Source organism: Salminus brasiliensis, chromosome 12 (assembly GCF_030463535.1).
Source record: "Salminus brasiliensis chromosome 12, fSalBra1.hap2, whole genome shotgun sequence".
Taxonomy (NCBI): Eukaryota; Metazoa; Chordata; class Actinopteri; order Characiformes; family Bryconidae; genus Salminus; species Salminus brasiliensis.
In genome coordinates, this window is record NC_132889.1 from 8,785,748 (window position 1) to 8,811,590 (window position 25,843).

Here is a 25,843-nt window from a genome sequence, read left to right on the forward strand (position 1 = left end):
GTGTGTGTGAGAGAGATTGAGAGAGAGAGAGAGAGAGGGAGAGCTAAATGCTAGTGTGTTTGAGGTTTCTCTGTGTTTCACTGAGCTGTTTCACTCTCTCTCTCTCTGTATCTCTCTCGCCCTCACTGGGTACATGCTTCAGAGTGCTTGGACAGCATCCTTGGTAACTTTTTTGAACCCAGAACCGGACGGAGGAATACAGATTTTCTCTCTCTTCACACCCCTCCCCTTTCTCTTTGTCTCTTGCTCTCTCTCTGTCTCTTGCTCTATCTCCCACACAGACAGTTGTAGGGAAAATCAGAACTTAGTTATGCAGAGCTGCAGTTAATTAAGGCAGTAATAGTGTGTGTGTGTGTGTGTGTGTGTGTGTATGTGTGTGTGTGTGTTTGTTTGGCTCTCTGTGGAGGACTAATGAAGGGGTGAGAGATGGAGTGATGTCCTGATGGAAGCATGGAGTGATAGATGAAGAAAGAGATGAACTGGTGTAGGATTGAAATGATGGAGCTGAGGAATGAACTGACGATGGATCAGATTTGAGAATGGCGATCGTAGATTTGCACAAGTCAGGAATGTCGCTTGGAGCAGATTCCAAGATCATTAGTTCAAACAATTAGTCACTGGAAGGTGCAACCAATGTCTGGAAAAAGACCCAAAGTCTCACCCTCAGCTAAGAGGAAATGGGTTCAGATGGAACAGGAACGACCCAGGGACCACCAAAACAAAGGTCCGCACTGAATCCCAGGCTGCTGATGCACCATTGCCACAGTTAAGCAAGTTTTACATCACCATAGGCTGAGAGGCTGACCTCCAAGAAAGAAGCTCCTGCACCAAAACCCACACTTTCAAGCTTATGGACAAAGGAAAGACTTCTGGAGGAAGGTTTCATGCTCAGACAAGAAAGAGGTGTTTGCAAGACTGTAGCAGTGCCAGCTGTTAAGCATGGTGGTGGTAGCATCATGCTCTGGGGGTTCACTGCACAAAGTGGATAGAATAATGAAGAAGGAAGGCGACATGAGAATTCCTTCACATAACCTCAAACCATCAGGTAGATGGTTAAAAACCTGGAAATAATTGGGTGCTCCAACAGAACCATGATCCCAAGTACTCAGCAAAGCATCAAAGGTGTTTGGAAAGGCCTTCCCAAAGTCGTAACTTCAACACTCAATAAAAAATATGTGGACTATGCCTAAAGGCTGGAGCCGTACCAAAAACCCAACAAGTTGAAGAGTGGTCAAATGTCCAACCAGAGGTCTGCCATAGGCTTGTTGGTGGACACCAAAGTATCTGGTCGAGCTCCTTAATTTGCTATGGGACATTTGAGGAAATATTAGCACTGTATGGATATTTTTGACCCTATGTTCATTTCAGAAAACCTCACAAGTCTCACCTGTTGCCTCACCTCAGATGTGTGTTGTCACTCATTGTGGCCTAGCAAAAGATCAGTTCAGAGAAGCCACCGTAAGCCAACACAGTAGGCTCCTATACTAGCCAGTGAAGTCTATATGGACAAAAGTACTTGGACACCTCATTTCTCACTCCGAAATCAAGGGTATTTAAAAACATTCAGTATATCCTGCTTTTGTTGGAGTAACTGTCTCTACTGTCCATTAAAGAAGGCTTTCGACTAGATTCTGGAGAGCACTGCTGTGAGGTTTTGATTGCATTCAGCAACCACATCTACACATCTACACCAGCTCCCCAAGTCATCCCAAACGTGTTGGATGAAAAACCATCATTCCAAAGGACACAGCTCCACTGCCCCACAGCTCAGTGCAATGGGGGGCTTTACACCCCTCTAATGTCTAATCCCACCCCTGGCATTATTGTAATGATGAAGGAAGGCTACAAGAGAATTCCTTCACATAACCTTAAACCATCAGTTAAAGGTTCTTCACACTCACACATCTCTAATCCAAGCGTGGCTCTTAATGGACCCAACATCGCTCAAAGAACCAATCACAGCAGCGATTAAAAAGCATGTAAATGAGTGATGAATTGGCGTGATGTTGTGTTTGCATTGGTTCACTTGCAGTCTGTGTGTGTGTGGTGTGTGTGTGGGATGGCGGCGAAGATAAAGGGAGATTTTCCTTTAATCAGCAGCTTTACGTTCTGGCTTTAATGCCTCGTTCGCTGGGGAAAAGTTCTGACATTTTAAGAAAATCTGAAATTAAATTAAATTAAAGGCAGCGCTGTCTAACGCTGAGACGCCATCGTAAATGCATCATTCCCACACACACACACACACACACACACACACACACACACACACTCACTCACAGTGACTTCCTTACAAACCTGGAGCCACTCTGCTCTTTCTGAATAAGAACCTCCCCCCATACACACACACACACACTCTCGCACTTCTGCTCTCTCAGTCTGCGCTCCGCTTGCAGTGAAAAGATGAAAGGGTGAAAATGAGCTTCTCTCTGGGTTGGGGCTTGTCATCATTATTTTTGGGGAAAATCCCTTTCCAAGTGGGTGGGGAGGCCCACATGCACACACACACACACACACACACACTGATTTAGGACACATGCTTACTTTGCTCTTAGAATAACTGTGCATCAGCAATGGAGGCTAATGTGATGTGTTCACTGTGTTCAGTGTGGGCGTGAGTGTGTGGGGTTACAGTGTTAGTGCAGCGTGCCTAAAGCCTGTCCTGCCACTGTTGTGTCCGCAGGGCAGCACGCTGAGGAAGAGGAAGATGTACGAAGAGTTCCTGAGCAAGGTGTCCATCCTCGGTGAGTCACAGTGTACAGGAGTGCACTGTAATGACACTACAGGACTAGTCTTCATGGTTACTTTTTTAAAACAGTTTATCCTTTTTTTTATCAGAGTAACTGTCTCTACTGTCCAGGGAAGGCTACTTTTTACTAGATCTCAAAGCATTGCCATGAGGATTTGATTGCATTTAGCAACAAGAGCGTGAGTGAGGTCAGGCTGTTGGATGATCACTGCCCCACCGCATCCCCATCTCCGCAGCACATCCCAAAAGTATTGAATGCACCACCATCATTCCAGAGAACACAGTTCCACTTCTCCACGGCTCAGTGGAGGCAAGGGGCTTTATACCCCTCTAGCCCGCGTCTGGCAATAGGCATGGTGCCAATACGTGTTTAACACATTTAACTGCTCCAGGGAGTCTCATTTAATGCATTTAATTTAAGTATTACATTATTACAACATCACACCAGTACGGCATTACCCCACTACCGCATTTCAGCATTGCACCAGTGTACCAAACAGCATTACACTGCTACAGCCTTAGTATATGATTACACTGTTAAAGCCTCACACCATTACAGCATTACAGTATTACACCACAAAACCAGTACTCCAGTGCATTGTTGTTCTTTGTGTAGTATTATGGTATTACACTATTAAAGCATTACATCCTTACTGGTGGCTATTATACCGGTACAGAATTATTACATTACATAATTACACCATTATCACCATGTTAGTCTAACGGTGTAATGGTTTAATATGTGATGCTGTAATAGTCTATCACAGCATCACACCGTTAGGCTATCACAGCATCACATATTACACCATTACACCGTTAGACTATCGCTGCCTCACATTATTACATCATTACACCGTTAGACTATCACAGCATCACATTATTACATCATTACACCGTTAGACTATTACAGCATCACATATTACATCGTTACACCTTTACACTTTTAAACTATCTTAGCGTCACATATTGCATTATTACACTGTTGGACTATCAAAGCGTCACATCATAACATCATTAGATTAGATTAGATTACATTCAACTTTGTCATTGTGCAGATTACAGGTACAAAGCCAATGAACTGCAGATAGCATCCAACCAGAAGTGCAAAATACAGTATTATTTACATAACGTGCAAAATAGAAACGACCAACAATTAGGAGTTATTGTGCATGCAGTGTTATATAAAAACATAAATAGAATGTATGTATACACAGAATGTGGGATAAGGGGATGGTATCTATAAATAGAATAGAAATGACTGTACATATATACAGCAAAAGAGAAATGTAATGCTTGCACAGAGCAGCATAATTACTAATAATTACATAATAATAATTACACCATTACACAGTTGAAGTTTTACAAAATAACAGCATTGCAGCTTGCATTTCTACCTTAACTCCACCTCTGCATGCATTGTTTTGGGGTTAGTTGAGCTGGAGAACAAAAAGAGACAAAAGAATAAGGACATGCACAAGGTAAGATTAGTAATTGTCAGTTAATCTCAGTTAACTCCACCCCTGACCGTTACTAAGAGAGAGTTCACTTAAAGCGGCCACTGCGGCTGTTCTGAAGACCAGATACAATTACACACTCTAACACCTCTTCTGTGAGACGGAGACGAAGAGATATGGTCAGCGTGGACCCCCTGACCTCACAGAACTGCCAGGTCATATGAGGCTGTATAATGAGTTATTAGCTGCCTGAGCAAACACCACACACACACACACACACATACACTCACTCATGTCGGCTCTTTCTGCTTTCCTCTCTTGCTCGTTCTCTTGGTGTTCTCTCCATGACGGCCTTCTTTGTCTCTGTCCTTTAAAAGGGTTTTCTTTTTTTTTTGTTTTTCTTTGATTCTGGCGATAGCCACAAAATTGGTGACAAGCCCTTGATGTCGTTTAGCAAGGGGTGTGGGGGTGATGGGTGGGGGGAGTTAATGCACACTTACACCCACACACACACTGCGTTTGCTCAGTGGAGCGTGTAGAGTAGGGGTAGTGTTTCGACTGAAGCTGTTACGGATCTGCACAGGCGTGAGGAGGCTTTAGCCAGAGTGATAAAGTGACCATCAGTCTGGGGCATGCAGACAGACTGGCCCCAACACACACACACACACGCACGCAGTCACTCTCCACTTGCCTTCTCCTCCTTCAGCCAGGAGTGGACAGCTAACCTCGCTGAGTGAATGAAGGCTGTCCTTGCTGAGGCACCAAGAGCATCAAGCGTTACGCACTGTGTGAAGAGTTCAGCTGAAGTTGCCTGTAATTATCATGTTTGAGTGGCATGTTTTCATGCACACTCTCTAAGCACTTTATTAGGAACACTGTGAGTACACGATTACTGGGTAGGGTCTTGTTTTGCTCTCAAAACAGCTTCAGTTCTTCATGGCACAGATTCCAAGAGATGCTGGAAACATTCCTTTGAGGTTCTGGTCGGTGTTGACATGCTTGATTTACACGATCCCTGCTGATTTCTCAGGAGAACTTTCACACTGCTAACCTGCCATTCTACCATGTCTCTAAGGTCTTTCGCTTGGATTCAGATCCAGTACTTGGGAAGGCTATTGAAGAACACTGATCTCATCATCAGGTTCATTGTCAGTTTGAGTCTTTGCTTTGTGACATGCTGGCAGTCGCTGCTGTAAGTAGGTGTTTGAAGATATGGTAAATTGTGGCCAGGAAGGGATGCACATGCTCAGTTACAATACTCAGATAGTCTGTGGCATTCAAGTGATGATTGCTTGGTGTCAACAGGTCCAAAGCGTGGTAAGAAAACATCCCCCATAACACAACACCACCTCCACCAGCCTGGACTCTTCACACAAGGCAGATTGAGTCCATTTGGCACCAAATTCTCAACCTCACTTCACTACTCACATATGCACTCATTCACTCACACGTTTATTCTCAATAATTGACTCACCTTGTGATGTCACTTAATACACAATGCCAAGTCAAGTCAAGTGGGTTTTATTGTCATTTCAATACATACATACATACAGAGTACACAGTGAAACGAAACAACGTTCCTCCAGGACCATGGTGCAACATAGACAGTGCATACAAAACACAAATGCAACACAAACAAGTGCGGACAGACAACACAACACAGTACAGACAGAGAATAATAAATAATTGGCGGTAGTGTGCAAATTATGCAGTGTGTAATAAATATTGAGTCCAGTGAGGTAGTAAAGTTATTAGTGCAAATGCTTTGTGCAAAAAAAATGCTTCCCATTTTATCTAGGGTAAATGGTTGGAGAGAGAGAGAGAGAGTGTGCATGTAGCAGAAAAGACAGAAGTTGAGTTGAGTTGAGAAGTCTGATGGCTTGGAGGAAGAAGCTATTGCAGAGTCTGGTCGTGTTGGACCGAATGCTACGGTACCTTCTTCCTGATGGCAGGAGGGAGAACAGTCTGTGTGAAGGGTGGGTGGAGTCATCTACAATGCTGGTTGCTTTGCGGATGCAGCGGGCAGTGTAAATGTCCATGACGGAGGGGAGAGAGACTCCGATGATCCTCTCAGCTGCATAATATATGGTATGTATTAGCACACACAGTAATATTGCAGTATGTTAAACTGTGCTATAAAGACAGAATAAGTCTGTGGAAACCCCATTTAATGAACGCATTCAGCTTCTTTTAAGTACCTATTGCTGACACAGATGTATAAATGCACACACACCAACAGCTTATCTAGTCCCTGTAGAGAAGTACTGCCAATAGAACAGAATCTCTGGAGCAGATAAACATGAACCTATTGGCACCTAATTCCCGGATGTGGGCTAGATGGGTAAAAAGTGGAAGAACCGTGTTGTCTGGAATGATGGTTGGTGCTCCATCCAATACTTTTGGGATGCTTTGGAGAGTTGGGGATGATGAGGTGTGGTGGTGATAATTCAACATCCTGTACTCATTAACAGTCCTGTCGCTGAATGCAAAAAAAGAAATGCTCACAGCAATGCTTCTGTCAAAATCTAGTAGAAAGCCTTCTTCCCTGGACAGTAGATACAGCTGCTCCAACCAAAGTAGGATAAACTCTTAAAACACCCTTGATTTAAGAAGAAACAATTAACTGAGCAACTAACTCAATTAACTGAGTATTGTGTCCCAATACTTTTGTCCATATGTATGTGTAAAACTCTCTCCTATTAGTGAAATGTCTCTCTCCCCCTTGTGTGTGTGTGTGTGTAGAGTCTCTGGAGAAGTGGGAGAGATTAACGGTGGCTGATGCGCTGGAGCCGGTGCAGTTTGAAGATGGCGAGAAGATTGTAGTGCAAGGAGAGCCAGGGGACGACTTCTTCATCATCACAGAGGTGTGTGTGCATATGTCTGGGTGTGTGCCGTGTTGTGTGTGTAGCGCAGGGACAACTGAGGACAAATGAGGACAACCTCATCGTTACAGAGGTGTGTGTTAGTCTCAGCACTGTGACATTTTGTCTCTGGGGAGCTGTAGACCCCCGCAGTGCTTGACTCAGCACTCCTCGCTCTGACTGGCAGCTGTTTGAACGGTGCTGTGATTAACTCCACATTCATGAAGCTGAACAGAACAGCTGGAGAGTCACAGCCTCCAAAAAACCTCCAGCACATTCTTCATATCTTTCTGTTCCTCCATCTCTCCATCGTTTCTTCTGTTCTTCTCGTTGATGACTATGAATTGCGGCAGTCTGGTGAGATCAGCTGTTTTTTTTATTATTATTATTATGGTCTATAATGGTAGATTACCAATCGACCATACCAATAGATTATTGGTAGATTGTGTCAGATGTGTCATACAGTGTCAGAAATCACATCTATTAGATCTCTGTTAGAGAATACTCAACGGCTCAGCATGGTTTGAGGTGAGTGTGTGATGACTCAGGATTACTTAGCAAGGACCACTCTTAAGTCTGCAATATCACCAGAAACATGAAAACCCAAGCCTTCCATAAATATTGACTAATAACTTTGAGACCATTTTGCGTTTTATCATGGAGACCTGGGGCAAAAAAAAAAAAAGTTTCTAGCCCATCGGTGTAGATATATTCACAAGCAACGCTGCTTTTTAAACAACGTAGGTGGAAGGCGTGAAAATAGACTGTTGGCGGGGTGTAAGATAGCAATGAGCATCGCAGCGCGCCTTGCGCAGAGTGTAAGATAGGGCCCTAAGTCTTCTAATTTTACAATTATTACATTTCCACAAAATTCAGACGCCTAGTAAGACAGCCTAAGACCTGCATAAAGAGTTAGAAGACTCTACAGTAGAGCTGCACTTGCATCTGCACAAATATGACCTTGTTTGCTTTAAATACTTAAAGGCTACATGCCACTGTTTATGTAATATTAATAATCTGACATTTATTACACCTAGATTATTGGCTTCTTTCCATATTTTACAATATTCTAAATAATATTGTTTTAATTTATAATGTATTATTATTTTAATTATTTGTCGTGGTATTGAAATTAGTACCTTGAATCAGAGATTTTCAAATATTGGCATCTCATAATATATACATATTGCAGCATCTCATCAAATATCTTTAGACGACAGTGTATCACACAGTGACAGAAACCACATGAGCAAGTTTCTCTCCCTCTTATTTTCCTCTTTGTGGTTTTCAAGTGTTGTGACACATGCATTCACAGACAGACACATACACACAAGCACATACACACACTGATGTCTAATTACACACTTGCTCAGTGTTGATTAGAAGCCATCACTTTCCTCTGCTTATCCCTAAAGAAAACTGAAAACTCACACGGTTACACACAAACGCACTCTCCTACTGAAGTATTTACTCCTCTGCATCTTCCCTCTATCCACCTCCTTTTTATCCGCCTTTTCACAAGTCGTTCAACACGAAGGGTGGAGTTCGTTTACCACAGTTAGCTTACCACAAAAACGCTGACCATCACACAAAGCTGCAGGACTGTGGAGCAGGTTGGAAATACAACCATGCGACATCTATCTGATAGCACCGTTTAATCCATTACACAGTGCTTGTTCACAGTTACACATTCAGTAACACACACTTACACACTCAAATACATGCTCTGCAATACATGCAAATACACTGTTGCATGAGAAGGTTTCTATAGTTTCCTTATTTTTTATATTATATGAGGATTTTTCTTTATACAGTTACTAAACATTTTACTACACATTCTGTAAATGTATCATAGTTTTAAAATGAATGCTCAAACATATTTCAGCTAGTTTACACAATAAAGGCACATACCTTTATGTCCTGACTTTTCAAGAAAATATTTTTGGTCTAACTAACATTTTGAAATAATAATAATGCAGAAAAATAATGGGCCACCTTACTTATAGACCATAACACACGTGGACAAAATTGTTGGTATCCCTCAGTTAATGAAAGAAAAATCCACAATGGTTACAGAAATAACTTGAATCTGTCAAAAGTAATAATAAATAAAAATTCTATGAAAATGAGCAAATGAAAACCCGACATTGATTTTGAACCATGCTTCAACAGAATTATTTTAAAAAGTAAACTCATAAAACAGGGCTGGACAAAAATGATGGTACCCCTGAAAATAATGTGTCCAAAGGGACATGTTAAATCAAGGTGTGTCCACTAATTAGCATCACAGGTGTCTACAATCTTGTAATCAGTCAGTGGGCCTATATATAGGGCTACAGGTAGTCACTGTGCTGTTTGGTGACATGGTGTGTATCACACTCAACATGGACCAGAGAAAGTGAAGGAAAGAGTTGTCTCAGGAGGTTAGAAAGATTTTAGACAAGCATGTTAAAGGTAAAGGTTATAAGACCATTTCCAAGCAGATTGATGTTCCTGTGACTACAGTTGCACATATTATTCAGAAATTTAAGATCCATTGGACTGTAGTCAACCTCCCTGGACGTGGCCACAGGAGGAAAATTGATGACAAATCAAAGAGAAGGGTAATTCGAATGGTAACAGGAGCCCAGAAAAACTTCTAAAGAGATTGAAGGTAAACTTTAAGCACAAGTAACATCAGTGTCAGATCGCACCATCCGTCAATTGAGCCAAAGTGGACTTCATGGGAGACGACCAAGGAGGACACCACTGTTGAAAACAAATCATAAAAAAGCCAGACTGGAATTTGCCAAACTACATGTTGACAAGCCCAAAAGCTTCTGGGAGAATGTCCTATGGACAGATGAGACAAAAATGGAAACTTTTTGCCAAGGCACATCAGCTCTATGTTCACAAACGGAAAAATGAAGCATATCAAGAAAAGAACACCGTCCCTACTGTGAAACATGGAGGAGGCTTTGTTATGTTCTGGGGATGCTTTGCTGCATCTGGCACAGGGTGTTCTGAATCTGTGCTGGGAACAATGAAATCTCAAGACTATCAAGGGATTCTAGAGAGAAATGTGCTGCCCAGTGTCAGAAAGCTTGGTCTCAGTCGCAGGTCATGGGTCTTGCAACAGGATAATGACCCAAAACACATAGCTAAAAACACCCAAGAATGGCTAAAAGGAAAACATTGGACTGTTCTGAAGTGGCCTTCTATGAGCCCTGACCTAAATCCTATTGAGCATATTTGGAAGGAGCTGAAACATGCCGTCTGGAAAAGACACCCTTTAAACCTGAGACAGCTGGAGCAGTTTGCTCATGAGGAGTGGGCCAAAATACCTGCTGAGAGGTGCAGAAGTCTCAATGACAGTTACAGGAATTGTTTGATTGCAGTGATTGCCTCAAAAGGTTGTGCAACAAAATATTAAGTTAAGGGTACCATCATTTTTGTCCAGGCCTTTTTCATGAGTTTATTTTTTTAAAAGAATTCTGTTGAAGCATGGTTGAAAAGCAATGTCTGACTTTCATAATTTTCATAGCATTTTAATTTATTACTTTTGTCAGATTCAAGTTATTTCTGTGACCATTGTGGGTTTTTCTTTCATTAACCGAGGAGTACCAACAATTTTTCCACGTTGTTTGCTTCCCTCGCTTCATTAAGTAGCTAACTGCTAGCTAGCATCTGAGAATAACATACATTCTAGTTTAGCATAGTATCAGCAGTAAGAAATAAAGTTCCAGACATGTAACAAATATAACGTGTCCAAACATAAATTGTGACCATTAGTTTGTGCTTCACGTTTACAACATTTACCGAAATGCAGATTAGTTTGAGCAGCGGCAGTCCTATCTAATGTCTCACCCCTAAACTGAAATGAAGAGTATTGCCGGAACACCTAAAGGAGGCAGTTTATTTACTGACTGACTCACTGACTGAGCTCGTGGCTGACAGACTTGTTAAAAGACTACCTCGTTAGCCTAGAAAACTCCTAGAGTGGACACTTTGCCACAAAGCTAACAAGTATGTGTGCTGTCCAGAGGAGGTGTTATCTTAGGTAAGCTGAGGTTGTGTCTCCTTGCTTAAAACAGTATTGTAAAGGGAAGTGGTGCCATAGCGGCCAGCACATCGCTACCGCAGTGCTAAGATTGCTACTGTGCTGGCTTCGCCCGTCTGCCTCTCCCAGCATCGCTGCCACGCGGTAGCGTTGCTTGCCCAGCATCATTACCAAAAAGAGAAGCAGTTCCACAGTGACCAGCATTGCTGCTATGTCAACCTTGCCCAGCATTATTATCACAGCGGTAACGTCACTACCACCGCCCGCCTTGCTCAGCACTGCTACCACGCTGTTACAGTCAGTACCGCACCTGTCTTGCCCAACATCACTACCGTGCCGGCCTTCCCCAGCATTACTATTGAGGCAGTAACAACGATACTGCGCCACCCGCTGGTCCTCGTCCGGCAGCACTACCGCAACAACCACCGACCTTTATGCCTTGGCACATTTTTCAACATAAAGCACAGATATTTTGGTCCCAGCCTCTCCATTGTTGAAATCCCATTGACCATTCTACCATTCAGCCAATGGCGATTCAGCAAAACTAGGCTTGCCCGTTTTTTTCTTGTAACTGGTTGATTAGGCCTCTGAGTCAGAGTCAGACCATCAGCCAGTTTGTGCCGATAGGTAAGTGCTACAAGCGGTTCAGGGGAGTTTTTCTTTTCCTAATATGACCAGCTTAAAATGAACCAAAAGGAGGTGGGACATCAACTCAGTACTTCGAAAAGCAGTGGTTCAAATGCCAGCTTGCCCCTGTGGTTCCAGACTCTTTTGCATGCTTTGTATAAAAGTAAGTAAAACTCTCACAGTAAACCACGTTGTACCACACTGTTACGCACTGTGTTACACCAGAAGTGTTTAACCTTATCCACCCCTGTGTTACACAATTCTGTTACGACTTATAAGACACTAAGACACACTAAGTTGTTAAAGCTTGCACACTGTTACACACTCTGACACAATCAGAAAGGCTCCGTAATACTCCGTACATACCGTAACACACTTTGTGTAACACCCCCACTAACAGAAACACTGTAACAAGCTTCTGTTACAATTTGCCACAGTGTTACACACTAACGCACTGTTGCACACTAGGTAACCCATTCTAGCACAGTCTGCAACACACTCCTCAGCAATAACACAGCATTCCATTTTATAAGACACTCTGTAGCACTCTTTTACGACCTCAGACCTTAACACACCGTTTTACACACACTGTGCTCCACTCTTCTGTGGGTTGCAGACACAGCTGGGTGGTCTGAAACTGAGCAGGCTGAGTATCACCTTTCTCTGCCCGCCATCACTCTCTACTGTCCTGTGTCAGTCTCAGACATACACACACACACACACACATAGACGTCTAACTGCAACACTTTACCCCGAGTCACTTTATAGTGGAGGTCATGCTTTTGCTGTGGAATGTGTGTGTGTGTGTGTGTGTGGAATGTGCACATGTGGTCGATGAGTCATTCACTACCAAATTTCGGTAGCTGACCATAAACTATAAGTTTGCCCCTTACGTAGTTCTGCAAACAGCGTTTTTGTGCCTGTGCGTTTGCATGTTCCTCCCTGTCTATGTCCTCCTTGTTGCTCGTCCAGAGAGACATAAAGGATCCTAAACCCACAGTGCAGTAGAAAAAAAAAGGAAGTGGAGTTAGTTCCTACACACCTCTGGAACTATGACACCTTTTAATGTGATGCTAGTTTAGAGCTACTGGGCCACTGCCATGCCATCATCAGCCTAATAACGACATCACCCCTACGATATTCATAGCCCCTGAGAACACGTTCGGAAACCTTGCCCCTGTGCCCCACATGACTGAGGCCCAGGGGTCCACCCCCCACTCCAACCCCCAGGCCCTGGCATGGAACCACTCTGAATCTATACACCAGAGGTGTCAACAAGTCATCAGTTTACAAGTCTTTTAACCACGGGGATCAAGTACATCTGACGTATTGCGTTCTATGAGCCAGCTCCATAAACCGCACCACCAGATTTAGCAGGGCGTTACAAGCGCCGTGGTAACACTTCTTTGCTCCTTCATAAACAAGGTTCAGCAGCCAGTCTTGCGGTTTGTGGGATATCTGGGACGACCACCCGTTTCCCTCATTTGCATGCACCATTAGGAATTCTAAACACTGCAGCGTCCAGCAGAAATGCCACATTAACGAGCACAAGCAGGCGGGTCTTTTAGCTCCCGCTACGTGCCGTAGTCAGTCGCTAGTCAGCTTGAGCTAAGCTTAGCATGGCATGTTGTTTACATGCTAATGGTTTCATCAGTCGTTGCATGTGGGCCTGTTGCTGGACTGAACCGAACACGCCGTAAAAACACTCATGCGTCGCGTTAAAGGTAAAAGGTAAAGGTGCACGTATTTGTCACTGTACAGTGTACACTGTACAGCGAAATGTGTCCTCCGCATTTAACCCATCTGGTAGTGAACACACACTCACACACACGTGTTAGGGGCAGTGAGTACACACACACACCCAGAGCGGTGGGCAGCCAACTCCAGCGCCCGGGGAGCAGAGAGGGTAAAGGGCCTTGCTCAAGGGCCCAACAGTGGCAGCTTGCCGAGCCCGGGAATCGAACCCACAACCCTGTTATCAATATCCCGGTGCTCTAACCGCTGAGCCACCACTGCCCAGAATCTACGTTATCTAGGAAACGTAGATTTGCACGGCCATTTGTGCAGCTGACCTTTAGGTGAGGACATGGGTGGGAAGACCGAGCTAGCATGGTCTGTACAGACTGTAGAGGGAGTTGGAGGTGAGTAGCACAGCACGTATTAGAGGCAACCCCCACATATGAAGCAGATGTTGGCTTCTTATACGAATTTCCACTCTAAATAGTGCTTTGGTATTGGACATGTAGATGCTGCGTCGTTTAAGGTAGAACATAAAATTCAATTAACAAACTGTCTAAAACCTGCCTGAAACTCGACCCGTTCAGACTGAGTCACTGATCAGTGTAGCCTACTAGACGATGCTTAGAGTCAGGTCAAAAAAATCAAGCATGTTTGATATGCTCCGACTGGTTTGAAATGGGATTGGGAGGGATCGGGAATTGACTTTGCTCTCTCCAGGGCGAGTAGATGGCGTCTCCCCGCACATTGCTTTGCTGTGGTGCTGGCTGTGACTGGCGTCCGCAGGCTGGTGCGTTGGAGACGGGTATGCGGTGCTTCCCTCCAGGCACATTGGTTGCTTCGATGGCAGTTTGAAAAATTGTGCAAAAATTGACTGTGCATGTGTCGGAGGGGGCGTGTGCTAGTCCCCCCCTTACTACTGATGGGGGCTTTGCATGCGATTTTGGGGGGGTAGGGGGTTACAAATGGGTTGAGTAATTGTCAGTCCAAATATATATATTTTCAGAGCCAACCAGCACAGACTAAGAAATGGCGTAGTGTAACCCTGGCATTAGTTAATAATAAATCATTGGCCAGTTTGTTTGTAATCCTACAAGCATTATCCCACTTTTAACATAATTTACACTCCTGACTCCTTCTGCTTTTACATATTTGTAACATTGAATAGACCCTTTCAGAGTTTGTATAGAAAGATGACAATGCAGCTATGTCTGATACAGTTTCCTGACTCTTCTTTATAGGATTGTTGGAACCATTAGTCATCTGGTAAAGGCGTTTGGAAAGAATGGGATCCGTGATAAATTCTGTCCAGAGTATGTAATACTTGATAATGCATTGTCTGAGCACTTTAACTGACTTATATGTTATCCATAACTAACAAGACTAACAAGAGATAGAGATGTTAAGTTAATTGTTCGTTGTACGTACGGATTGGGTAATTTGAGAATAGGGAGAATATAATAATAATAATCATAATGTTAAGTGTGTGTTGGAACATCCAGATCTGCAACATTGATAGCATAATACAGAAAACCTTGTCTGCTCCTACGACTGTCAGCGATCCTTAAAAACAAAAGTCACAAATCGGGGCTAAAATCACCCAATAAAACCTGGCATGCGGTTTAAGAGTGGCCTAGTCCAAGTCTTGACTTGAACCCCAACGAGATGCTGCTGAAGGACCTGCAACAGCAGTTCCAAAAAAGTAAAAATTGCAAAGCCAGGAGGCTCCACTGGAGTCCCCACCTCTGCCAGTACTGCCCCTTTTCAACACAGATTTGGAAAGCGCCTGTGCCGAGCAGCAAAAGTCTCTCCGTATGAATGTTGGCTTAGGTTTTGGAAGCTCTTCGTTTGATGTCTTCCTCCCACTTGCAAATGCATACAGACACAAACACAGTCACACCTTTGTACAGGCCTTATGTTCATCCGTTAACATTCATTATATTCATATTTAGCGCTGCTGAAAGCTTTCCAAGGCCTAAAAAACGGCTTTGAAACCAAGCTAGTTCATTTACTCACCTTTAAAGTACACTTAAACACAGTAGCCTATGCACACACACACACACATACACACACACTGTAGTGTAAACCATGGTCTGTTAGCAATTTGTTCCCCTCAGTAATAAAGGTATGAATGTGCGGGACTGTTTAATGCCAAATGAAACACAGTAAAGGTGCTACAAACCCCTTATAATGGAGCACCCGCTATGAAAAAGCACACTCTTACAGAAGCAGGCTGGCTGTTAAGCCGTCTGCTAGACTGTAGGGTCATGCAGGGGCAGTATGTGTGTGTACACATGTGTGTGCAAGCCACTACAGATTATTGCCTATGGCTGTTTAGGATACCATAAGCTGAACATATGCTCAGTACTGTAAAAAATGACAGATAGGTTCTACTAGCAACTAAATTTTACTTTACTGAACAAGCTTCTCTGTCGTGTTGATGAATGCTGCGTTCAAATGGTGTCAGAAATGGGAAATACTTTCAGTACAGGTGTTGTATTTACAGGTGGGAAACATAAGATGCTAGGTGATACACAAGTTGAAGGGAAGTAAGGTATATTGCAACATTTTACTTTTTCCATATGTGGCTTGGTTAAGTTTGATTAAAAGGGAGAGCAAGCAGACATGGGTGAGCCAGTTTACTAAATCTGCCTGAAAAACACTCCATTCACTCCACTTTGTGCTCTCAGATATGAGGCTGTACACTGTGTCATTTGAGCCTCAGTTGGCTGGAACACAGCCTGTTCTGTGGTGTTTAGCCTGCTAGCTAACTTATCTAAGCCTAGATAGCTGGCTACGGGTCTCGGCAGCTCAGCAGTTAGTCAGCAGAGCAGCTGCACTGGGCTGACTGAGCTAGCTAGAGAGTGGACTGTCCTCAAAACCATGAGGACACAATCTTTAAATTCAGCTTTCTGTCCTCGATCTGAGCAGATCTGAGCTCCATCTGAGTCATTATTCTGTAAATATTTATAAGTGGGCTTTCCGTCAGCCACACTGGAATTTGCTCTGTGGTGAGCAGATTGTTATCCTTCTAACCAAGCTAATGCTAACCAGTTTCTCTCTTCTAAACCAGAGCAGTGTAACATTTGAAAATGCCAGACTGTTGTTTTAACATTTATAAAATTATTGATTTAAGGCCCTTAACACTTAAGGCCCTATTTCAGCTATCTTTGGCGAGCCGCCAAGTGCGCACCGCGCAGCATGATTCAGTGCATGTCCCTGTGTCTTTTCTATCGGCGAGTCACTTGCCATTCCCTTTTAGAGTCAGATGCGGTGTGACTTGCAGATTGCTGTTTGATTGCAGTGATCACCTGTGTTTTCCGTTGCTAAGATAGCAGCACTCCAGAAATGGACCTGAACACCACCACGCCCATCAGCATAGATAAATTCGCAAGCAGTGTTGCTATTTAAACGACACAGGCGGAAGGTGTGAAACTAGACTGTTGGTGGCATATAAGATAGCAACGAGCTTTGCGGCGCACCTTGTGCGGGGTGTAAGATAGGGTCCTTAGTGCTCAATTAGTCTGTGGCCCTGCAAGCAAGTGGGACTTTGTATTTGATCTTTTTCGGTTTTAAAAATATCGCAGGATGAGATTTGACGCAAACATAGATCCATCTGCACTGCTTGCGCAGCTCCTTGTGCTGACAAAGTAGATACCGCCCAACTCCAGTTTGTATTGCATGCACATAATGGCGGGCAGCCGGGGTCAGAGAGCTAATAACATCCAGCTACGGCCGCTGTCCGGCGCATGATGAAGAGTGTGTGCAGTTGGTGTAACAGGTGATGTCTGAATATGAATAATGAGCGTGGTTAACTGATTAATAACGACAAACACATGCACATTTGCATTTATCTGCGCGCAGCAGGCATCAAGATACGCACGTTTTGTAAAAATGAGGCAAAAATGCACACTCCCGCTCACCCTCTCTCAGTTTCTCTCTCGCGTACCCTCTCTCTCTCAGTTCTTCAGCAGCTGTGATGTGTGTTGATTCTCCCTCTTCACTGTGCTGCAGATTGGTGATAAATCATTAAGATATTTTTTCCGTTGCTCAGCTCGGGAGTGTCGTCTGTTCTCACACACATACACACACATATGCCGATACTGATGGGTCGCTGGGTTCAGCCAGGTTGTCCAGCAGGACTCAGCTGCTCTTCATTCCAAGTCTGTCTGCATGTCTCTCTTTCTCTAACTCTCTGTCTGTTTGTCTCCCGGTCCGTCTGTCTGTGTCTGTCCGTCTGTCTCGTTCTCTCTTTCTCAGAGGACTCGGCTGCTCTTCATTCCGTGTCTGTCTCTCTGTGTCACTCTTCATGTCTCTTTCTCTCTGACTCTCTTTCTGTGTGTGTGTGTGTATCACAGGGGCTTCAGCATGGATAATTTGAGTGTTAATTGAGTACTCAATGAGTGTTCGCTGTACCCAGTGAGTGTTCAGGGTAAACACACTGAATGTTCAGTGTGTAGAAAATGAGTGAGTGAGTATGTACCCGCTGAGTGTTTTGTGTGAGCACACTGGCTGTGCAGTGTGTAACTGCTGAGTGTTTTTACCTGTTGAGCGTTCAGCATGTACCTGGTGAGTGTTCGACATGTACCTGATTAGTGTTAAGTCTATACCTGCTAAGCCGTCAGTGTTTACCTGCTGAGCCGTCAGTGTTCACCTGCTGAGTTTTCGGCCTGTACCTGCTGAGGGTTCTGTGTGTTTTTGCTAAGGGTTCGAGGTTTACCCTGTGAGTGTTTGGTATTTATCTGCTGAGTTTTGGTTTGTTTCTGCTGAGTGTTCAGTTTTCGGTGTGTTGAGTGTTTATTTTAAACCTGTTCAGTATTAACCTCATATTAACCTCACAGGCCTCAACCAGTGCATGATAAACTCATTAGAAATGAACTGTTGCCAGAATTGCCCCAGCAGTGCTTTAACATCTCAGAAAAACTGCTGTTTCTTTAGTCATTTGGTAAATGGAATGCTAGCAATGTTGTTTGCATGCATTTCCTAGTGTTTTCTTGAGTGATGAATGTGAGTGTGTTTGTCTAAATTCGGGATCTGCATGCTGAATAATGTATTTGAGTATCAAATAGATCATTGATTAATCACAGAGAAGAAAAAACAAACATACTTCATTTAACATGGGGTCAAATTATACTTTAACAGCACTTAGTTTTATGCATATGTCATTTTGGGGGGTATGATTCACCTGTCTGACCTTAGTTTTCCTGGTTCTCCAGGCCTCATCTTGACCTCCACAGGTCCCCTGAACTGCCATTTCTTAAAGATAAAGGTGCACGTATTTTTCACTGTACAGTGTACACTGTACAGCGAAATGTGTCCTCCGCATCTAACCCATCTGTGGTAGTGAACACACACACACTAGTGAACTAGGGGCAGTGAGTACACACACCCCCAGAGCGGTGGGCAGCCAACTCTAGCGCCCGGGGAGCAGAGAGGGTAAAGGGCCTTGGGTATCGAACCCACAACCCTTATATATATAGCCCGGCACTCTAACCGCTGAGCCACCACTACCCCATATAGCAGTCCTCTGTTACTGTGTCCAGATAATTCTTTGGATTCATTTGTGCAAAACACATTGTTCCAGATGTCCTGGTCCTGGTCTGTTTTTATTTCTGTTTTCCTCCTTGCTCACCTCCCATGAAAATAAAACATGTGTGGTCTCTTTCTGATGGTAGATACAAACGTTTACTTCAGCTGTGCCAAGAGCTACCTGTAGATCCTGTGGTGACATTTCAGGATTGTTGGACACTTTTTTTACGCACTTTGGGGTCTGCTGTTGGACAGAACTTACTAGGACAGCCTGACCTGGCCATGTTGGCAGTTATTGCACTTGTACGTTATTTTGTGTACAGCGAAACGCCTGAATTCTAACTGATCCCAAATCTTTTTAAATCCCTTACCAGACTCACTTGCATCCTCAGCCTTCTTTCTGAAGGCCTCAGAGAGCTCTTTGGATCTCACCATGGTAGTAACACTCACTTTACCAAACTAAATGTCAGCGGTTTAAAAAAGACCTCAGAAAACCCTCTGTAAGCTGATGTGCTGCACCTGATTGTAATTTTAGGCATCTGAAGTAGTAATAAATGTGAGAGTGTACTAACTTTTTCTCCACAGGGAAATATTTGTATTAATTACATTTTACAAATGATTTTTCCCAAAGACATTCCTTCAGTTTTTTGTGTTTAGTAATATTACCTCCATCTCTTAATATTGTTAAAATGATGATCAAGTGTCCATATGCTAAAAAAGATTTAAAAACACTTCATGGGATTTCATGGGGTGTCCTAACATTTTCACACGACTGTATGCCTAAATTGCATAAACTCGTACTCACTTGCTCACTACTTACTTAGTCTAGTAATTAGCCTGTTTGGCCTTCAAATACTGGCTCTTTAAATGGTTAACAGAGTACTCAAGCACCCATGCACAAGTACCCTAGTCGAAATCCTGTGCACCTGCGAGGGTATAAAGCAAAAATCTGTGCAGCTAATCTTTCTGATCTTCCCTTCTCACTCTTTCTCCTACCCCATCCCCCTCTCGCTCTCTTTCAGGGTACAGCCTCTGTTCTGCAGCGTAGGTCTGATAATGAGGAATATGTGGAGGTGGGGCGCCTTGGACCGTCTGATTATTTTGGTAAGTTAACAGACAACTACAGTGCCCATAGTAAAGCTCCAAAAACTCAGCTGATGGTGTTTCTTGAAAGTTGGTATTAGTAACTATAGTAATACTTAAAGACATATACTTCTACATTGCTTCTATAATAATCTATAGAATGTATTTGTTGTCATATCAGAATATTATGACCACCTACCTCATAGTAAGAGCCACCCTTGGCTCAGATGACACAAGCCAGACTTCGTGGCATGGACTGTATTAGGTGGCGGGAGGTGTTTATTGTAGAGGTTACTGGTCCGCTGTACCACTCGCTGGAGTCAGCGATCCCCTCTGGCATTAATGGTCACTACAGTTATGCTGTTTGGAGCCACTCAATGTGGAAGACGTTAATTTTTCCGTTTTTAGGGATTAAATTTTTCCCTATTTAGTGCTGGCAATTATCCCACCTGTTCATAGCTCCCACTAGCACTAGCAATGCTTCCGACACTAGGAGGTAAGGACTTGACACATCTCAATCGATACAAGCTAAACCAGCCACAGCCTCTTTTTGAACTGCCGGCAAAGCCGACACACTCTAAGGAAAGCACTGGATCCCCTACTCCGCCACACCAGCTACCAGACGCCTTTGGCATAGTGGCAGCACATCTGACCACTGAGCCACTCGGAGACCAGCCGTCCCACAAAGTTATCCGTTTCCAAGATGCTACCACCCTTCGCCTGACCCTTTTGGACAGTCAATCAGTCAAACCATGTCCTTTGCCCATGGCGTTTGTTTGGCAACTGACTGGTGGGCTCGCTTATTTATATGTGCAGTAATGTGCGGCCAGTTCATTCCAAGCCAGGGGTGGTCATAATATTCTGGTAATATTTGCTTTTGTAGTATGCTTAATACCAAACTTTGCTAATTGTTTGTATTTACTGTAAAATGTTAATAGAAATCCTGCAGAAAGTCCTGTAATATAATAATACTATATCTTTAATTAATGTTAATTTGTAAATGTTTCCATTTTCAGTTTATTACAGCATTCAATATGATAAAAATATGATATTACAGGCTATTGAATGGCGCAGTACCTGGTGACTGGTTGGTGACAGAATTATAACACTTTAAATTTTGATCTTTATAAAAATGGCATTTTAACGACCAGACTGGGACTGGCTGAAAGGTTTACCATGAGCTAAGGTGTTAGCCGTGAGCTAACGTGCTAGTTACAAGCTAATGCTCCAACCCAGCGCTAACATGCTAATAGCAATTAATGTGCAAATTACAAGCTAATACAGTACACACTGACTAACATTCAACAACAATGTTCCCCAACATTCCTTGTGCGCAGGTGAGATAGCGCTGCTCCTGAACCGCCCACGTGCCGCCACCGTGGTGGCCCGGGGCCCGCTGAAGTGTGTGAAGCTGGACCGGCCACGATTCGAACGCGTCTTGGGACCCTGCTCCGAAATCCTGAAGAGGAACATCCAGAGATACAACAGCTTCATCTCCCTGACCGTCTGACCCACACGCCGGGTGTGGGGGGGTTGATCACCAGGGGCTGGGGTTGGGGTCTGGGTTGTGGGAGTCAGTGACGGGGTGTGTGGAACAGCTCGTTGATGAATTCCCTTCCAGTTTTCACTTTGTGTGTGTGTGTTTTGGGAAGAGAGTGAGATAATAGCATAAATCCGGTGGGGGGGACTTCATTGATGAGCTCTTCCATGTGTCCACACTGAAGGCCTCACGTTTCTTTCCTTTGCTTACTTTTGCGCGAGGGTGCCGGTGCCGGTGCTGTGGGGCAGAGTTGCCATAGGAGGTGATGACATACAAGCTTTCTGCCTTCTTCTCTTTTGGCTTCTGCTTTTCTATTTTTCTTTTTTTTTTTTGTCCTTATTGTTGTTTGTTATTTTCATGCGCTCTTCACTTTTCTTGTGCACTTTCTTGTGACCCGTGCTGTAGCTTTATTTATGAATTGCAAGACTCGAGGAGGCGGACCGGAGTAGGATTTTTGTATGTGTACGTATTTTGCAATCTGGAGTTTGAGAGCCAGAGACCGATAAATGCACACTTATGGATTGTATTAAGTGGAAAAGTCACAGAGCAACCTTCATTTATTTCATCACTAATAGAAACTAGTCTGTGGCATTGATGCGAGGCCTAGAAAGCATGGCTAGAAAACACTCCCCACACCAACTCCACCAGCCGGGACTGCTGACACAAGGCAGGTTGGGTCCATGGATTCAAACTTTTGGTGCCTACCATCTGTGTTCCTCAGCAGAAATCCAGAATCAGTAGACCAGGCTGCGTTGTTTAATTATCTAGTGATGGTGAGCCTGTGCTCACTGCAGCCTCAGCTTTCTGTCCTTGGCAGAAAACAAATCCACACACTCAAAACAAGTCCAAAAATAAAAAAAACTTCAGTGTGTTTTAATTGAAAAATGAAATAAAGGAAGGGGGGGTCTCTGACTTTTGCACTGTACTGTATATCTATGAGGAGGTTCTTGGACAGAAATAAGGTAAGGGTGTGTGTTTAGATGTGGCTGCACATTGCCTTCACGCTTTGGCTTTACCGTTCAGGCTTGCACTCTGTTTTTGGGTCTGTTTTCTTTTGGTTTGTTTGTTTGCTTGTTTTTTGGCTCTGATTCAGTGGTCAGAGCCCAGGCTTCATTCACTGACCATGACGCTGAGTTTTTTGGTGACCGTTTTCTTCTCGGACACTCTGTAACGCAACCTCAGTGCTTTTTAAACTGTGCTTCTACCATTGGCTTAAAGGGGGGGTCTGGTGCTGATTCAGGTAGTGCTGAGGGTTTGAGGGTTGAGGGATAGGCTGGCAATTGCAGTGTAACAGGGTCGACTCCAAGTTTTTTCTATTCCGGGGAGGAGGGGGGGACGGGGGGGTTCTTGCTCAGTCCTGATGTTTCAGAAAAGCTCAGATTTTTCATCGTCTTTTTCCCGACATGCGATAGTGTTATGACTTTCAGTAGACACACACCACTCACACACACGTTCACACACACAGTATACTTCAACACAAAAACAGGAGAGATTTGAGGTGTGTGTGAATTTTATGTTAGTGTTTGGGTTTGCACAGTTTTTGATGAGACGGGTGTTTTTTGGATCTTTTCAGTTCTGCACAACAGATGAGCTTCTGTATGCTGTGTTTCTGCCAACACACACACACACACACACACACAAGTACACACACACACCCATTCCATTTGTAAAGCCAATAAAGAAAAGCTTCTGAACAGCAGTGACAGTGTCTTCATTTGTGGATCCGTTCTGAGTCTGCTGACCTTTGAATGTCCACTCAGCTCAGGCTGGACACTGATGCATGGAACTCACAGTGATATGTGGAATTGTGGGACTTTGACCACTTCATGGCGTGTTGATCACTCTTCTTGGGGTCACTCTCTTTCTACCTCTATTAATTTGTGTCACTGTGTCTCTCACTCTGTGTCACTCTTTTTGTCACTCTCTCTTTTTCCCTCTCTTTCCATCTCTCTTACTGTCACTCTCTACCTTTCTCTCACTTTATGTCACTTTGTCTCTCTTTCTCTTTCCCTCTCTCACTTCTATCTCTCTCTCAGTCACTCAGTCTCTCTCTCCCCCTTTTTTGTCACTTTTCTCCCTCTCACTCTCTTTTTCCCTCTTTCTCTCTCCCCATTTTCTTTTTCTCTTTTCCTCTCTCTCTCTCTCTCTCTCTCTCTCTCTCTCTCTCTCTCTCTCTGTGAATTGTTCTGTTTGTCACATCTGTTCTTTCCCCATCTTTCTCTCTGTCTGTCTGTTTGTCAGTGTCTCTTTGCCCCCTTCTCATATCTCTCTCTCTCCTTCTCTCTGCCCATTACCCTTTCTCTTTAAAAGCTAAAGAGAGGCTTTGACACATTCCAACTCATCTGAACATCACTAAATCAACTAAATCAACTCAGGAATGTTGGAGTGTCCAAGACCACCGCTTTCTCACACACACACACACACACACACACAATTATGCATGCTGAGGGCAGACTGCGGCTGAAAGAGACATATTACAATTCTGGAAGAATTACATCTTTTTTTCATGTTTTTTTCACTCATGTGTTTTTTGTCTTTATCATATATTTGCTTCTGGTCAAATGATGCATATGTGTATCAAGTCCATAAGACCTAATAGAAAACAAAAAAAATTGATGCACATTTATTTATTTATTTATTTATTTAGCGAGCGGTGGGGTTTTGATGTCAACACAGGGTCAAAATAATACATACACCCGCCAAGTATATAAATTTATTGGTGCAAAAAGCTTGAATGTCCTAACTTGCCAAAACCAGTTCCTGCCAGTGATCATGATGGACTACAGCTGGTAGATTCTGTGTTCACATAAAAAGGGTTTGTTGGACAACACTCATTTGATTGACCAACACATAGTACCACAGGAAAGTTTAAGAGTAGTGCAGAAGTACAGCCAAAAAGGTTTGACATCACCATAGACAGAGACGCTGCCTTTAAGCTCAACGCCTCTGAGCTCGACTAAAGTTTTCAGCTGACCATAAGAGCAAAGATGCCATCTTAAGGAACGTTTAATGGTCAGATGACACAAAGATTAAGTTATTTGGGCTACTATGACCAGAGGTAGGTTTGAAGGAGTAAAGGTGGTGAGGTATTCAACCCCAAGAACATGGTACCAGCTGTTAAGCATGGTGGTGGTAGCAGCATCATGCTCTGGGGCTGTTTTACTGCCAGTGGAAAAATTGAAAGGAATAATGAAGAATATGCAGAGGTTCTGGCAGGGATTTTGGGCCCCAGTAAAAGATATAACACTGGGCCACACAACTCTTAACAAGTCTGCCAAAATACTCACGTAATACGTCGCAGGTCCTTAGAATTGATCTAATTCCACACCCCAACAAGCCCCTACCACCCCCCACCAAACGGCACCCCTGGCTATACTGTCGAAGCTTGGACGGGATTTGGATGCTCTAACAGCACAATGACCCCTAGCATAAACCTAAAGAGGTTGTGGAATGCATAAAGCAGGCTAACATTAAGCTTTTGGAATGGCTTTCCCAAAGTCCTGAACTCAACCCTATTGTAAGTGTGTGGACATGAATGAACTCTTCTTTTTCAGTAGTTCATGTTAAGATACAGCACTCATTGTCCAAATCACCCCGTACAGAGTAACTGCCTAAATTGTTTGGGGTTGACCACACTGTAAAAAACGTTCTTTAGACCCTCCACACTGTGCCATATTTGTACCTCTCAGTAGGAAATATACTGATTGGCCAGATAATGCACTAAAATGACTCAATAAGCCAGCGGCTGTGTTTGGAGGTGCAAAAATGGATAGTAACGGTGTAAAACTAGTGAGCCATTAAAACTGAAGGCTTTACCAATTTCCTGTAGCTATTTTTAAAGGACATGATGAAACCGTAGATCACAATACAGAGAGAAAGCAGCTGTTTTATGTTCATAAAATGATGGAATACAAAATGCGCAGTACGTTAATTAAAGTCTACTTGCTGACATAGCAGAATTGCCCATTAGTGCTCTCCTCCAAGTGTGTTCAGATGTCCAATGACGTTGGGCTAATGGCAGTTTGAAAAGATTTGGTGATTTGGTGAGCGGCTTTATGTGACCATATGGGCATATATAAGCAGCTGTTAAGCATGGTGGTGGTAGCATGAAGTTCTGGGGCTGTTTTGCTGCCAGTATAAAATTGGATGGAGTACTAAAAAGGAGGCCTACATTAGAGTTCTTTAGCAAAACCTCAAACTATCAGCTATAAACACAGAGCTGCTGCT

The 25,843-nt window shown here is 43.5% G+C and overlaps 1 protein-coding gene across 3 annotated transcripts in view; it reads left to right on the forward strand.

The window, feature by feature from the left end:
* Window positions 1–23,315, forward strand: part of prkar1b (protein kinase, cAMP-dependent, regulatory, type I, beta) — a 112,191-nt gene extending 88,876 nt beyond the window's left edge. For all 3 annotated transcript variants that reach the window (XM_072694032.1, XM_072694031.1, XM_072694034.1), the window contains 4 exons: window positions 2,681–2,741; window positions 6,943–7,064; window positions 20,016–20,097; window positions 21,414–23,315. In XM_072694032.1, the coding sequence (XP_072550133.1) occupies window positions 2,681–2,741; window positions 6,943–7,064; window positions 20,016–20,097; window positions 21,414–21,586 (438 nt within the window). In that variant the 3' untranslated portion in view covers window positions 21,587–23,315. The remainder of the gene's footprint in view (window positions 1–2,680; window positions 2,742–6,942; window positions 7,065–20,015; window positions 20,098–21,413) is intronic.
* Window positions 23,316–25,843: the final 2,528 nt, after the last annotated feature.